The sequence below is a fragment of the Sapajus apella genome, unplaced genomic scaffold (assembly GCF_009761245.1).
Source record: "Sapajus apella isolate SASKATOON/1434 unplaced genomic scaffold, GSC_monkey_1.0 scaffold5, whole genome shotgun sequence".
Taxonomy (NCBI): Eukaryota; Metazoa; Chordata; class Mammalia; order Primates; family Cebidae; genus Sapajus; species Sapajus apella.
Window position 1 is genome coordinate 47586915 of NW_022436945.1, and position 18008 is coordinate 47604922.

The following is an 18008-nucleotide window of genomic DNA, read 5'->3' on the forward strand; positions in this document are numbered from 1 at the left end:
GGTCTTCCCCAGCAAGAATCTATTACTTTTGTACTGTATGCTATGGGTTTCTAGATCTGTCTTGTGCTGGAGCGTAGGTAAATTGAAAGCAAACTCCATGTGTTTCTTCTCTAACATCATTCAACATTGTCTTACCCCTAGTTCTTTGTACATGATACTGATTTAATGAAATCTTATTAAATTACTTTGGAAACATTATGGAAAACTTTTTGTAAAATATATGTCTTTTTCTTACTCAGAGTGTCCTGTATTCACTACAATAGCCTGTGGTTCAGTTTTTCTTCTTCTGGACTCTGTCATCTTAACTTCCTCCCATTCACCCTGCTTCCCTCCCAAATTATGGTGATATCTGAACACTTTATTCTCTCAGAAGTCTTTTGAGGCGACAGGGCAAAAATCAAAGAAATAAAAAAAGGATGCTTTCAGGTTTTCTATTCTATATAATGTCATTAATAATTTGATAATAAAAGTAAGCTATCTTTGTGTGATTAATATTGATGAATACCCAAAAGATACCACGGCACTAAAATTTACTCTGTGAAAACACAAAACATAATCTCTTCTCTGAGGATATCATAGTCTAGTGAGAAAACCAGATACAAATATGGATAATTTTGTTAAAGATAAATACTAAAATGGGAGACTTCTGTGGTCTGACTGCTTGTGTCTCCGCATAATTCATGTGTTGAAACTTACTCCCTGGTATAGTGGTGTTGTGAAATGGGGATTCTTGGGGGGTGATTAGACCATGAGAACAAAGCCCTCATGAATGAATGGTATTAGTGTCTTTACAAAGGAGGCCCAAGATAATTTGTTTCTCCCTTCTACCATGTGAGGATGTGGAGAGTGAGACCTCACCAGACACTGAATCTGCAGGTGCCTTGATCTTGAGCTTCCCAGCTTCCAGAACTGTGAGCAACAAATTTCCCTGGTTTATACAATTGTCCAGTCTCAGGTGTTTTGTTACAGTAGCCCAAATGGACTAAGAGCCCATTGTGGTATTGAATCTCTGAAGTGAGACTAATTCAGAAATTATTGGCTGGTTAATAAGTTTTATCATTTCTAGTTATTTTTTTTGCTCTTATACTCATCAAACTAATAACTTCAGAGATTTTAAATTTTGCTGATATGAAAATGGAGAAAACTGACCTATGTATGAATTATCCTGCATGGCAAATTTCTCAGCCAAGAGTTAGGAAACACTGCTTTTGGCTCTTGTAAATGAGACAGCATCTCCTCCTTCATGAATCTTGCGTTTTGTCCAATGGGAGGTTTCAGATAGTTGTGCAGGTAAACAAATATATGAGACATCTTTCCATAATGACATATGATACAAAGAAAACAAAACAGGTAATAAAGAATGGGGGAATTCCCCCCTAGTTTTGCTAATAATGGAAGACCTTGTGGAACAGATGATACGTGAGCTAAAACCTGAATGAGCTTGTGATTTAAAAACTTGGCTCTAAAAGAAAAAAAAAAATGCCATGGTGATAAAGTTATACATCTTTTCATAAGGCATTCCTTCTATTGGAATATTTATTTTTATGGTTTTCAAATGGAGGAAGATGGGTAACTAAGTTCCCCAGATGATTCTGCTTACCTTCATAGTTTGAGATCTACTGCTCACCTAGGTAATAAGTGCCACTCATGTGTTTCTCACCATTGATTCTTTTGTGTATTCTTGCTGAGAAATCTTAGGCTATTTCACAAATGTATCCTCTTGGAATAGTGACAAAAGTTGTCATTGCAAAGATATGTAGCAGTTTTTCCCAAAGGTTTTTGCAGCAGTTATAACAAATAAGTAAACTCTGTATTTTGAAATATAGAAAATATAATTATAAAGTATATAACATCCTTAATGAATAGATTGAAATTATATGCTATGAGTAGTACTCATCAACTGAGTTTGCCTAAGGTCTGAATTAAATGATAAGGGTCCCAATAATGTTGCGTAATACAAACATATATCTAGTAGGATATGATATGTTTATAATTCTGGTGTGAATCAAATAACTTTTGGCTCTTTCCCATTTATATTTGACTTTTAGGAACAGATCAAAGTCACTGAGAGTTTAGTCAGTATACTGTATAATGAAAAGGATAACACCCGCTGCTACCTATTCTCAAATTGAAATATAATGAGTCTTATGTTGAGCTTATGAAAATAATGCAAATAAGTAGTTTGAGAAAAAAATTATTTTGTGACCAGATGTCATAGTGTGTGAATAAAATATACAATACATAAATGTATAAGGAAATCCAAATATAGGTATTCATTGAGGAGTTGTAGTTACTGAATTGACCTTCATTTAGCTGGTAAAGGGACATGTCAGCAAGCTTTAGAAAGCTTAAATAATTTATAATTATAAAACTTCTAAGATGGACTTAATTGTGCTGTCTCACTAGCAGAAAAGGGGTCAGTTTATTCAAGTCTCTAAAAACCTCATTAGGATCTATTTAATACACATGTTGCCTTTACTCTCCAATTCCTCAAAGCTTCAGGTTGTATAGTCTTCTGTATTTGTGTAAGATATCAAATTATGAAGATTGCATTACTGAAAACTTACTCCTTCCAGATCTCAATTCAGTGTGGCTATTTAGCAATTATCAGATATGAACTGTGCTTACTAAGTGAAAACTTCTCTTCTTCCTGCACTGGGCTGTAATATCAAGTGAAAGTAAACATAAGGTTACATCTTGAGCACTTGTTATGAGCTAGACAACTTTCTGAGATGATTATATTATCATACCAAGTTTGTAGATAGAGTTTAGAGAAGTTAAGTAACTTGCTCAGTATCACACATTCAAAGGCACTATGCAGATACAATTCAGCGGATGTGGTCCCAAATCCCACACTCTGGTTTTAGAACTACAGAATACTGCCTCTCGATCCTTGTATTAACATTTCCTTACAGTTATACTTAAGCAATTGTGAACAGGTGTGTTGTTGAGCAGACTAAATAACTGTTAGATTGGTGTCATAACCCACCAACTCCTAGGTTTTGGGGCCACATTTTGAGTGTGTTGCTTTTTAGTAAATTTGGCAATTGTTTTGGGCTTTAGTAGAAAGCTTCCCTAAAGACTGACTTATTTTGAAGAATACACTTGTTGAAAACTTACAACTGTGAAAATATATTGTACCTTGTACCTTTTCAGTTGCAAAACTAAAATAAATTGATAAATTGATGCCTTTGATTTATTTGCTGTCAATTCAGACATACAAAGTTTTTTAGATAAAGCAGTCTGTTGTAAACAGGTTCCAGAATTTGTTCATTAGTTCATACACACACACACACACACACACACACACACACACACACACAGAGTCTTTTATATATACACATACATATATACAGTCATATATATATATATGTATATATATATATTTAATGGAGTCTTTCAGATTTTCTGTATATAAGATCATGTCACTGTATACAGGGAGAATTTTACTTTTTCATTTGAATTTGGATGCCCATTATTATTATTACCTAATTACTCTGGCTAAGGACTTCAAGTACTATGTTGATTAGTGGTAAGAGTGGGCATCTTTGCCTTGTTTTTGATCTTAGAGGAAAAGCTTTCAGGTTTTCATTGATGAATATGATGTTATCTAAGGGCTTTTATACATGGCTTTCATCATGTTGAGGTAATTTCCTTCTGTTCCTAGTTTGTTGAGTTTTTATCGTGAAAGGTGCTGAATTTTGTCAAATGCTTTTTCTGCATCTATTAAGACAATCATGATATCTTTTATTCTGTTAATATGGCGTATCACAGTCATTGATTTTTATATGTTGAACTATCCCTGCCTCTAGGGATAAATTGCACTTGATCATGGTTTATATATTTTTTCTTACGTGCTGTTGGATTTAGTTTGCTAGCATTTTGTTGAGAGTTTTTGCATCTGTATTCATCAGGGATATGGCCTGCAGTTTTCTCGTGGTGACTTAGTCTGGCTTTAACGTCAAAGTAATGCTAACCTCATAAAAAGGTGTTTGGAAGCGTTCTCTCCTCTTCTATTTTTTGGAGTTTGAGAAGGAGTGGTGTTAATTCTTCTTTAAATGTAAAAAAATTGGTAGAATTCACCAGTGAAGTCATGTGGTCCTGAGCTTTTCTTTGTTGGGAGACTTTGATGATTGATTCAATCTCCGTATTAGTTATAAGTCTACTCAGACTTCCTGTTTTTTCCTGATTTAGTCTTGGAACACATTCTTACTTAGAACATTCTCGAAGTTGACCATAGTTGTTTCTTTTCCCTTTTTTCTCGTCTCGCATTTTTTAAATTATGAAAATAAAAGTAACTAAGGACAGAACATAAAAATATTATCCCCAATAAAATTTTCCCTGAGGTAAGATTTTAATTATTATAAGATTATTAACTAATTATTAAGATTATCAGCGGCTAAAATGTCTGCTCCATAAAGAACAGGCGTAATTTCTGTTGCACTTGGGATTTTCAGAGCATTTCTAATGAATTCACAAGATCACCTAATCCCTGAAAGAATAGGTCTTTACACTGAAGAGGTCTATGTTCTCTGTTTGGCCTCAGAAATTATCTAAAGTTTTCTTTTTCTTTTGGTTTCCTATCTGGCACCTCTTTTTTTTGTATATCCTGTTGGCATTGCCCTTGTAGAGAACTTCCTGGAAAGCAGATCATTTTGTTGTGATCCAGAAATACTTTTGTCTGGCTACTAGGTCATGCTTTACACCAAGAACAAATGATGGAGCTAAGCACACTATATGAACATGCCCAGTGTTTAAACTCGTGAGAGACTTTTTTGATTTGTGTTGTTTTCTTTTAGAAAATCATGCAAACCATGCAAGTTGTGAGTAGGATTATTTTACTTAAAAGTATAGTGATGTAGATTTTTGACCAAAACTTGGAATGGCTGGGAAAATATCAAGAAAAACAACTTTTATCAAAAGGCAAATTAGTTTTTAAAGCTGGTGTTAATTGGCAGCCAAGGTGTTTCATTATGAAGCTGAATTTTTAACAGTTGTTACTTGGTTGCTATGAAAACACCAGCCAGAAGAAAACCCTGCAGTGTAAAGGGTATTTCTCTAGTCTTTCCCAGCCCTTCTGCCAATGTGTCAATAATGTGAGACCCGTTTTAGAACACTTACATGCTGCCTAGAAACTGTGCCTGTGTTGGCTGTTTATTCAACTTTATTTCTGGATTAGATGCATATTTCATGATGAATGGGTTCAGGGATGATCACTTTGAAGCTGCAGGTATTGTACTTTTCTATTTTCCACTTCTCTATGTTTGAATGAAACCCAAGACCTTATTGGGAGAACTGTTTTTCTTTGTAACCTACAGCATAAAGAAAACCACAGGAAATATATAAATGGTAACTACAGAGATGATTCTTTTGGACAAAGCAATGAGAATTGTAGTGCTTTGTCTCTATGTGTGGGTGTATCTACTGCTGATTTTTTAAAAGATAAAACACCTAAGGACCATAGGTAGTAAGGTTCAACTGTGTATTCCTCCCCCTGATAGTAAACAGCATGAAGAAGGTTTCTCTTTATACATAACATATCCAAAGCCCCTGGGAGTATGTATGCTTTGATATTTTCCCCATTCTGACATTTTACTAGCAGGCTAAAAAACAAATAGGTTTGCTATGTGAGTCATCAACCTATAGGCAACAAATTCTTGGATTGTCCTACCTATGGTCATCCTTTTAATCTCTGTTGTGTTCAGCATCCAGTTTTATGGTAACGTACAGAAAAAAATTATTTTCTCTGAGTCACGTGGTAAAACTCTTGGTTTAAAATGTTGTCAACAGTTCCCCAGCCAAATAATTTAATTATGTGATCATAATCTTATGGAAGCTTGTGCTATTCATTTCAAGAAATAAGTATGGCTTTATTTGTTGTCCTTCAAAACAGAAACAGGTTTTCCTCTTGCTTTGCAAAGTCTCAGCTAGGGTTTTGCAGAACAAAATAATGAATGCTTCTGCTGCAGCATGTCACAGGGGAGGCTGGGACAATACTGAACTCATGCACACTGCTGATCCTAGCTTGCTGGGCAACATGTACACCTGGAATTCTGACAGCTATGTGGGTTCACTAGAGACCTCTGTCATTCTTTTCATCCTCTTATAGGCAATGGTCGAGACAGTTAACAACCTCCTTCAGCCACAAGCTTTGAATGCGTGGAGAGACCTGACTACGAGCGATCAGCTGCGTGCGGCCACCATGTTGCTTCATACGGTGGAGGAAAGTGCTTTTGTGCTGGCTGATAACCTTTTGAAGACTGACATTGTCAGGGAGAACACAGACAATATTAGTAAGTGGCCTTTGTTATTCAGAAGGTCCAGACACTCTTGTATATCAGAAGAGGGAAAAGAAAAAAGTATCCCTGGTGTCCCAGATAGGAGTAATGCTTTATTTAAATGGAGATAAGTCATTCTTTTTCTAAAATAAGGAGGGTATCACCTGTCATTGGCTTAAAAGGATTGAAAATCATGTGTGCTATCCTTCTTAGGGTATTTCATATTGGGTTCAACATTGAACATATTAGCCTGAGATCACTTACGGTGAGGTTTGTTTTTATAAAGGATTTTTATGTATATATTATACTATTTAAAATTTCATCCTCTTTATACAGGACCATTAGGGGTTATTTCAGTTATAATGAGAGTATCTTTGAATTACACTTTATAAAGAAATAAGTCATTTGAGGGAAGATGATAAGACAGTGTTTGATAATTGTGTTATTTAGCTTATAAAGGGTATAAATCTGTTTTTACTGTGGATTAGGAGTAGCTAACAGTTTTATTTCAGAAGTTATGATGAAGCTGTTTCAAATTTATTGGGCTTAAAGATAGTTCAATATTGGTATGATAGTACAGCTCTAGATTATAAAAGAATTTTTACTTAATTTAGAAAATAAAGGTTATATTTTACAACTTAACACAAATGCAATACAATAAAAAAAAGAATTTGGGATTGCATTTTAAATTTTAGGCTTTATTGATATATTTGTATTTAAATAATTTTAATAGCTTTAATTTGCATTATTTTGGCAAAATGCTAACAATATATTTTCTTAAAGATTGTCATAAAACATGACAAATAGAACAAGAATTCCAGTGTTTTGATTTCAGAAATACTGCAATGATTTAGGAAATGATTGTAGCTTAGGTATGTTTCTCTATGAGCACTGGTATCTCTCTGATATTAACAGAATTGGAAGTTGCAAGGCTGAGCACAGAAGGAAACTTAGAAGACCTAAAATTTCCAGAAAACATGGGCCATGGAAGCACTATCCAGCTGTCTGCAAACACTTTAAAGCAAAATGGTCGAAATGGTAGGTCAGAGTTTATTTTTTAAGCTTGAGGAAATTAAACTTTCATCAACTCATTGCTTTTTGGCTTGGAATATTAAGTCCTCTGTTTAGAAGCTTTACCCCCTTCTTCTTCCTACCTATTCTCTTTCTCCTTCACTTCTTCCTCGTCCTAATGTACAGCACCACCAATATTACAGTAATATTTATTCTAAATTCTCAGTCAGATTTGCAGATTTGGAAATTGTTCTATTTCTTTTCAGTAGCCAGAAACTTAAATATGAGGGAAATTATGGACACCAAAATTCAGAGGATCTGACATTTTTCCCCAAAAAGAAGAACTCTCACTAAATTTGCAGATTTTAATTGTAAATTTTTTAATGTAAATTTTAGTTGTAATTTCAAAATTACATGTTTTTAGTTATTTGGCTTTTTGAGATTGTTTTTATGCTTTTTTTTTTTTTTTTTTGCAAAGCATGCAAACATTTAAATGCAAGGAGATGATTTTGGGAAATGGAAATATAAATATAATTAGCTTAGCTTAATACTAAATTGAATACACTGAAAATAATTAAAATTCAATAAATAATCTTATAAAGTATGTCCCAAAACTCACTAATATTAAAAACTGTGTTTAAATTTACACACATATATGTGGGTGTATATGAATGTGTGTGTATATATATATCTGTATGTACACATCTCCTCTAAAGTAGGCTCTTCTTTCCCATATTTGTGCATATATACATATGCATACATACACACACATCCACACACACAGATATTCCTTTTTTGCCAAGAAAGGGAGATTGTTTAGCCTGTCAGGTTATAGGAAGATGAATTCAGTTCCTAGCAACCAACTCAATGCTAATATTTCATATTACAGGGTGAATAGTTTTGAGAAAAGAAGATCCAGTAAATAATATCAAGAAAAACAACTTACATTTGTTGCCATCAGAATAAAATAGTCTGTAAATGTTCAAAATACTCTAAGACTAAACTTGGAAATCATTTTTATGTTACTCATTTAACTAATAAATTTTTTGAGACAGCAGTAAGATTCAATAGAGCAAAATTAGATTCCTACATTAGCTTCCTAAATCATGTCCCTGCTTCCACTCTTTTGCCCTCCAACAGTATATCCTGTTGACAAAGGGTTCTTCCTAAATCATAAATCTGACGAGTTTACCTCCATTTACTCTTAGAATGAAATCTCATGACCTCACTAGGCCTTCCACCCACGTGCTACCTGATCCACTTCCTTCCTGCCTCCTTTTTTTTTTTTTTTTTTTCATGGCAGCCTCTCTATCATTCACTTTTTAGAATACATCTCTCTCTATAGGGAGAGTCTTCCCTATCTCCTCTAAGGTAGACCCCTCTTTCCCACCCTTTTCCCATTAGCTATAATTATGACAATGTTTCTTCATAACCTTTATTCACTTACCAGTTTAGGAAATAACGTTCATATTATTTTTTAATCTGCCTACTTCCTGCCTGGTTCTCCCTCCAGGAAGTAGACATGTACAAATATATTAGTAAAATTAAGTGTGCTCATTTATTTTATTGCTCACTAAATTAATGTATCACCATGGGTTTTTTTTGTGTGTGTTTTGTTTTGTTTTATTTTGTTTTAATAGAGAAGAGGGTCTCTCTATGTTTCCCAGGTTGGTCTTGAACTCATGGCCTCAAGGAATCTTCCCACCTTGGCCTCCCATAGTGCTGAGATTTTGGGCTTGAACCATCACACCCAGCCTGTTTTTGTTTTTGTTTAAGTCACATTTAAGCATTAATTTTGGAGCAGAGAATATGAAAGAATTGCCAGTGACTAAGTGTGCCGGTGACTTACGGTGGGCTGGCAAAATGGCACCATCCCAGAAGTAGAAATTGGCATGAACCATCAGCCAATTATAAACCAATTAAAATTAAAGTTTTTAATGTCAGCGAGAAAAATATGTGGATATTCTTAATTTTAACCTTTCAAAAATCAGCATTTTAATGCCAAATCTAGAGGAAAAGAAAATAATTAAATTATATGTTGTAACAGATAAGTATTTAGTGAATAACTATGATCTGCTCAGTACTGTATTAACACTTGCAGATTAGATAAGAAAATGCTCTCTTCCATTATGTAACTCTCATCATAATTTCTTTGCTGGATTACTGAAGTGATAATGGATATCTCATACAATCACTGAGAAGGCTGGAGAATCAGGCCCAGAAGATGTACTAGAGCAAGGAGGCTGACAGCAGCCTCTACCACATCACAGAATCATTGCTGTGAAATGTCACAGCTGCCACAAGTGAACTCTGTTGCAGTAACTGTGCCACTGATGCTGCTGCCATTGCTGTACCACTACCTGCTTCCTATATCACTAGCTCCTCATCTGATATCTGAGGCTACTGCATCTGATTAGATGCATCTAGCTGAGATGCCCAGAGCAATTTCTTCTCAATAAGCTAGGAAAGCAAGTATATGTCCATTTTGTTTATACATTCTGAAGATTAGGGAATTTCCCAAACATGGCGGTTAGATGTTGATTAGCCCTCCTCCTCTTCAAAAAAATATTTTTTTTTCTATCTTCCCACATAACTCAATTTTTCTCCACTTGATTCTAAGATTCAGAGATAGGGACTGTGACGTCCTCATCTTAGTAACCATAGTAGTTGGGGCCAGAAATAAGATATAGGACTTGACTTTGTAAAATAAGGAAAATGATACAATTTTTAAAAAGCTTGTCAAAGGACAGTTCACTTCATAGGGAATTACATTGAAGAGATTGTCATAAATGAAAAAAATAAGGTAGAAGGACTTGGTGACTTTGTGGAAACAGTGACATTAAAATAACATGACAGCTGAGTTTTAAGACAGGTAAAGATTGTGAATTCTTGTGTGTTTTCCTTAAAATTCTAATTGAGATATAATTTACATACACTAAAATATACATTTAGCTTGAGGAAGCATTTAGCTTGGGAATTTGACAGTTGTACATCTATAATATCACCCAACGAAAGAAAAAAAAATCTCTTCTGTACTCAGAAAATTTTCTAGTGTCTCTTACAGTCTTCTTACCCCTCTCCTCACCTAATAAAACCTCTTCTCATTACCATTTGTGTACACAAAAGTTGCCAATTTTTAGACCTCATATGACTTGTATCATACAGTATATATCATTTCCTGTCTGAATTAACCAGGCAAAATATTTTTAAGACTCACTCATGTTGTTCCATGTATCAGTAGTTTGTTATTTATTGAAGCATTGTATATTCTATTATATAGTATGCCATAATTTATTTATTCTACTATAAATAATAATTGTTTCCAGTTTGGGGCTATTAAGAATAAAGATATATGTCCACATATAGTGTGGTGGATATATGTTTTCACTTATCTAGGAAGGGTAGATGTATGTTTAGTTTTATAAGAAATTGTCAAACATTTTTCTGAATGGTTTAGGTATTTTTTACTACCACCAGAAGTGTGCAAGAGTTCCATTTCTGTCACACCCTTATCAACATTAGTGTGGTCGGTCTTTTCAATATTATGGATTCTTGTGGGTATGAAATGGTAACTCATTCTAGTCTTATTTTTCATTCCCTAATTACTAATGATGTCAGTCATTTTTAATGTGTCTTTCATTTACTTTTTTTTAAAGTGTGTATTCATGTCCTTTGCCATTTTAAGGTGCTATTATTTTATTGTTGGTTGGTAGAAATCCTTTATATATTAATGAATCTTATTTTAAAATGTATTTCAGTCTATTTATTTATTTACATTCTTGATGTATTTTGATAGACAAATTTTTGGTTTGATAAAGTTCAGTTTACTATTTTGCGGTTAGTGTTTTGGGGTCTTATTGAAGACATCTTTGCCTTCCTAAAAGCTCAAGGATGTTATTCTATATTTTGTTCTAGAAGCCTTATGATTCTGGTTTTTATGTTTAGGTGTATGATATATCTTAAATTTAGTTTTGAGTATGGAGTGAGATAGGGATTGAAGCTCATTTTTTAAAAATACTACTATGTAGTCTTAGCACAATTTGACTTTCCTCTCCTCATGAATGACTTGGTGCTTTGGTTGAAATGACTGCTTGTTTTTTTGTATGAATACATATTATATGGATTTAGTTTTTTATCTCATTAGTACTAACTAATTTAAGTAGAATGGACAAAGTAATCAGAATTTGCATTTATTTTAGGAGAGATCAGAGTGGCCTTTGTCCTGTATGATAACTTGGGTCCTTATTTGTCCACGGAGAATGCCAGTATGAAGTTGGGAACAGAAGCTTTGTCCACAAATCATTCTGTTATTGTCAATTCCCCTGTTATTACAGCAGCAATAAACAAAGAGTTCAGTAACAAGGTTTATTTGGCTGATCCTGTGGTGTTTACTGTTAAACATATCAAGGTAAGAAAATGGCATGTTAACTTGGTTGTTCACATTATCTGTATTTTTATAACACTGAACAGTAAGTGTATCAATTTTCTTTTAATATTTTTAATATTATTTGACATATAGCAATTCATTATCTGTAAAATTTAGTGGTAATTTTTTTGGCCAGAATTAAGATTTGGAGTGGGGAGGATAATTCTTGTATATATAAATACCTATGGTAAAAGCATTCATAGATGGATTTATAAATGATTCTCCATAACTAAAAAGAACTAATGCAAGTGTAGAGATCTAAAGTACAGCCTGAAAATCATAGACATTATAAAATTCTACTGTATATGGGATTCATGTGAAATGAGTAGATTTTTAGCTGCTTTTGCCACAAAAACAGGAAAACAATGGGTAACTATGCGAGATGATGTGTGTGATTTAGTAACCTTTCTATCTACATGTATTTCATAACATTATGTTTTATACCTTAAATATTCACAATACTGTTTATGTTTTTAAAGTAGAATAATAGTACATTAAATAGAACTAGACATGGTTCTATATATGATATTTCAAGCAATTATGCCCATGTGAAGATATATTTTTGCTTATTTACAAAGATTGAGGTTGTAAATTCAACGAAGATCTCTAAAGATCATCTTTTCAGATGTTGGTTGTTAAGAGCAAATAACCTTTTTATTTTGCAATGTGCATTAATTGGTATGATTCTGAAACATTGATGCTAGTATATTCTTTTAGTATTAATTTAAAACAGTGCAATCCCCTCTAGTCTGAGGGAACAAACAACAACATATATCCAGTTTTACTTAAAATTGTTGAGGCCCATTTATGGAAACATTGGTAGACATCTCTAAAATATTGGAACAGGATATGAAGTTGTGTTATATGTAAATAAAATGCCTACCTAATTTACATGATCATAAAATAGTTATTGATTTTATGGACTTTTTTCCCCCTATAGCAGTCAGAGGAGAATTTCAACCCTAACTGTTCATTTTGGAGCTACTCCAAGCGCACAATGACAGGTTATTGGTCAACACAAGGCTGTCGGCTCCTGACAACAAATAAGACACATACTACATGCTCTTGTAACCACCTAACAAATTTTGCAGTACTGATGGCACATGTGGAAGTTAAGGTAAGACATATGCCATACAATAAAAATGTTTTAGTTTATAATATGGTCACTCACTGTAAATAGTCCTAACTATATGAGCTATCATATTTTGATGTTTTTCTACTTGCATAATAATTCTGTCAAGGAACTCTCTGATGTTCAAACCATATCCTGGTGGATGATTCAATGAACTGGTTCTCTCTTTTCCTATTATCAATATAGTTCATAAAATTCAAGTTTGCTTAATAAACTTCCCCTAGTCTCCCTGTTATATTGTATAATAAATGTCAGACCATAACCTCATGAGCAGGGTAAGATAGGACCCCAGGACCAATGGCAGGTGGGATTGGTTTAGAAAGCTGGGACTGGGGAGGCTGAAGAGTAAAGAGCTATGCATAGTTTAAATACAGTCAGACTGATTCTTGGAAAAGCAACCCTCAAGCACGATATGCCAGAGCATGGAAGTGCAAAGGAGTTGGCATACTCTAACATAAGCAAATGGGTTCTGCCCATGCAAGAAGACACCACTCTAAGGAAAGATCCAGATGATAGGTAGTTTCCAAAGTCAGAAACATGTCTGCATCAATTTCCTCCCAGTGTGACTAGCTTTCATGTGTATAGAGGGTTGTGAGATGGAGTCTATGAGTTTGCAAGGGAAGAGAAGGCTGAAACAGGGTTTCAGGAAATCAACTTAAGCAGGATAACAGTGAAGATTAGAAAGGCAGTAACTATCAGATTTTAGGAGTCCTAGGCTAGGAAACTCAGAAAAAAATGTTAAGCAGGTCAGTGCATCAGTAGTAGGGAAGATTAATGTTAACACTGAGTAATTATAATACTCAAGCTATAGAAATGTACGGGGTTGAAACCTTCAATTTTTATTTCAGGCAAGATACTTCATGGCCAGTGATGACTGAGAATGCAGGTATCTTGCTTCTCTCATCACAATGGCCAAGAACTGAGGCTGACTCAGATCCACATGTTGGGTCTAACCAATAGTTATAGTTGGAAGAAAGCTATTAAGAGATTATATACATTATGTGACATTAAAAATTTTATTTTTGAAACTTTCAAACGGGCTGCTTAAGAAAAAGAATACGTTTTTTTTCTAATATTCTATGTCACAAATTAAATGGATAATTACATTTAAAATCTTAAAATAGGCCAGGCGTGGTGGCTTATGCCTGTAATCCCAGCACTTGAGGAGGCCAACGTGGGCAGATCACTTGAAGTCAGGAGTATAAGACCAAGCTGACTTATATAGCAAAACCCCATCTCTACTAAAAATAGAAAACTTAGCTGGATATGGTGGTGCATGCTTGTAATCCCAGCTACTTTCGAGAGTAAGGCAGGAAGATTGCTTGAACTCAGGAGGCAAAGGTTGCAGTGAGGCAAGATCATGCCACTGCACTCCAGCCTGGAAGATAGAACAAAACTCTATCTCAAAAAAGAAAAAAATCTTAAAATATAGCTTTTTAAATATCTTTATAAGTTCAATACAATTTCATAGGTACTAGTCTTTAAGATTATTAATCTTGTATAATTATACAAATTATTTGTCTTTAGAACTAGCACCGGTATTTCTCTTTGGTAGGAAAAAGCACATATAGCTTCAACACTTTATGCAAATGTTAAAGCTTAGTTTTCATAGCCTTTTGTATTATAATACCTCTGCTATAATTATTTGCTACATATTGCATTGTGGAAAGATAATCATTACTTAAAACCCTGGAATGGCTTTGGCAAAGATTGAACATTCTTTCCTACAATTCATAACAATTTTTCACTATTTTACTAACACTGCTTAGCTTTCAACTTTAGTAACTGGTAAATAGTATTTTCAAAACAACTGTCTTTGTAAGTTCAATAAAATGTGAAATAACATCTATTTTTAACCATACTGTTCAGTTCAGTACATATGTGTTAGTAGCATAATAATAATGAATAAGATATGAACACTGCCTTCAAAAGGCTTACAGCATTTGTTTTTTTTTTCAGATGAGACAGAAAAAAATAACCGTATAGTTAACAAGGCAGTGATAAGAATGAAGTTTGCAGTGTGCTGTGGGTAAATTGAATAAGTTCAATAAAGTCCAGAGAAGTTGTTAGAGATTTAAAAAGCTGCATATTAAGAGATTAATGGATTAGCCAGAAAAGTTGTGAAGAACATTTCAATCAGTGAAAACAGCAGGGAGCAAAAACATAAAGATGTTATATTTCATGGTGTCTAGAGCATGGTAAAAGAGTTTAGAATTAATACACCATAAAGATGACAAGGCTAGTATTTAAGTCAAAATAGAAATGTAGACACAAATATCTAAATTTAAGATTTGATTGAGGAAACAAGAATTGCACTTCAGGATATACACACAGACTGGGTGGCCTTCCTTGTGCCTGAAGAACAAAAAGAGGGTTGGAGATTTCATATAAAGAAGGAGTGTTATATATTATTTTCTGAGAAAGTTCATTGGCACTAGTAAAATGTGGAGTACTAACAAGCTCTAATTGGTGAGTGACAGATGATTAAACTCCCTTGGAGTCAAAGGAGGTTGTTTCAGTAGCTATTGGGTAAAACTGGCTTTAGGTTACAACAGCCAGTTTCAGCATGCAGGCTTACAGAGAATTCCATTCTTGGAGCCATGTTTTGTGCCCTGAATGCTCTCTTCCCCATCTTTTGCCTCTGTTTTAGTTGACATGACAAGAATAATCCAATTTATATGACCGACTTTCATAGTAGTTAGCAACTGGAGGTGAACTGAAGAATTCAGTAGGACTGTAGCCATGAAGGGCATAGTGTAAAATTTTATTTTTTATTTTTATTTATTTATTACCACCTCTGGTGCTTGAATCAGGACAATGTGGAAATTTAGATGGGTTTAACATCTTCAGGCTCAGAGTAGGAGTCTCAATATCCTGCATGTCCAAATATTTAAAGTAATACAAAAGGTGGCAAATATGAAATATCGCCTGACATAACAAAATACCGCTTTATAAGCACCAAAGACACACAATCTGAATTTAGGATTCTCAGAATCCCCAGAGTTCTACACCTATACATGGCAGTGTCAGGAGAGCTGACTCCTGGCTCCCAGTCAGCTCACCTCTTCAAACATAGGAGCTCCAGTGGAGGGCTCTGTTTTCAGGGCTCAGGGTATACATGTGATATGGATCTTCGCAGTGATTCTATGGGCAAATAAGAAACAATTGCCAGATTTTTAAACAATAATAGCACCAGTTTATGTTGCAATTTTAGACAGATTATTCCCAATTCTATGTGGATGATAGATGTCAAACGATTAGACTGGAAGGGTGCGGTGGATCATTCATGTAATCTCAGTACTTCGGGAGGCTGAGGCAGGTGGATCACTTGGGGTCAGCTGTTCGAGACCAGCCTGGCCAACATGGTAAAAGCCCATCTCTACTAAAAATACAAAAATAAGCTGGGCATGGTAGTGCGTGCCTGTAGTCCCAGCTGCTCAGGAGACTGGGTAGGAGGATTGCTTGAGCCCAGGAGGCAGAAGTTGTAGTGAACAGAGATTGCACCAGTGCACTCCAGTTTGAGTGACCGAGCAAGACTGTCAGAAACAAACTTATTAGACTGGTTGTAGTGTGACAGTTGTTTCAATAAGTCCTGGATTAAGGGTGTCTAGGGCCTAGACAAGGGCTATTGTAGTAGTCATGAAGAGGACTTATGTTTCAAATATATTTAGGATACAAAAATATAAATGGCTTTTTACCTTGGTTGTAGAGATTTATAAATGGGTTATATACTTGTACATTCTCTTCTCCCTGCTGTCAGTAAAAATAGGGAAAGTATTAATGTCCTTTACATTTTACAAAGTAAAAACAATGGCAAAATTTTTAGCTACCTTATGTTATTGATCCAAATAATTTCATCCAGGCCAGTCATGGTGGCTAACAGCCTGTAACCTCAACACTTTAGGAGGCTGAGCCAGGCAGATTCCTTGAGCTCATGAGTTCAAGACCAACATGGTCAATGTAATGAAACCTCATCTCTATTTAAAAAACACAAAAATTAGCTAGAGGTGGTAGCATGCCCCTGTAGTCCCAGGTACTTGGGAGGTTGAGGTGGGAGGATTGTTTGAGCCTAGGAGGTTGAGGCTGCACTGAGCTGTGATTGTGCCACTGCACTACAGCCTGGGAAACAGAGTGAGACCCTATGTCAAAAACGAACAAACAATTTCATCCAAAATTTTATCTGACTCGAAATTAGAGAGAGATGGTGCAGGTATACCAGAAGGAGAGCAAATTCACACTCAGTTGGCAGCTTAAAAGTAAAATTACCTTAGCTGTGTCAGCACAGTTCAAATTTTTATGTTCGAAGGACTACAAACTCTGTTTTGTCAGAGCATTACAAATTGATCTGTCTTAGCAAGACTGGCTATATACTAACAAATGATAGACTTAAATCTCGATTGTGTTACTCTGGCTCTGAGATTCTACATTTTAGCCTACGTAATAAACTCAGACTCAGAAAATGAATCAAACTTGAGGCAGCAACAAAATATCATTTTATGCTTAGTTCATTGCCTAACAACCTTTCCCCAATCCATTGTAGGACAATCATGACTGTGACCATTATTGTGTGTCAACAAAAAATACAATAAATGGAAATCAATATTTTCATTTAGCAATCAATCACACAGCATATGTGTCTTGGAACCCTTGTATCACAATCTCTTGTGATTGTCTGAGTCAGTCCCATTTTGATCTCTTAACATGATTTTAGCATGCTAGTGATCAATGAAAAACAGAAAACAAGGAGTCTGATCATCTTTAGAGGTTCAAAAAGAAAAACACCAACGAAACTTAACTTCCACTAATGTTTCAGACAGAACATTAATTTATTCATACACAGTGAGAAGTACAGCAGCCAGTTGGAATAGATATTTATATCTTCTAGTTGTCAATTTCTAACTATACAAGGAAATCTGTAAAGGAAACAAAATTATATTGGAGACTTTTGTTTGACAAACTTAGAAGAGTACAGGAAGAGTTCACTCAATAATCTTGATGGGTTTTTAGCCTCAGCTATGTTATGCCTATGCACCTGTCTCCACTGTGATGCTCTCCCAATGCACTGAATTGCTTCTATTTGTCATAAGTGTTATTTCTGCTGTTCGGTCAACACTTTTCCTTTATTCTTTTATCAACATTTTTGATCACCGAAATTAAGATA

General features: G+C 34.7%; 1 protein-coding gene across 5 annotated transcripts in view; it reads left to right on the forward strand.

The window, feature by feature from the left end:
- ADGRL3 (adhesion G protein-coupled receptor L3) overlaps positions 1-18008 on the forward strand; it is an 844276-nt gene that overhangs the window by 710634 nt on the left and 115634 nt on the right. For all 5 annotated transcript variants that reach the window (XM_032272132.1, XM_032272140.1, XM_032272143.1 and 2 more), the window contains 4 exons: positions 6110-6293; positions 7194-7316; positions 11489-11697; positions 12656-12832. In XM_032272132.1, coding sequence (XP_032128023.1) covers positions 6110-6293; positions 7194-7316; positions 11489-11697; positions 12656-12832 — 693 coding nt within the window. The remainder of the gene's footprint in view (positions 1-6109; positions 6294-7193; positions 7317-11488; positions 11698-12655; positions 12833-18008) is intronic.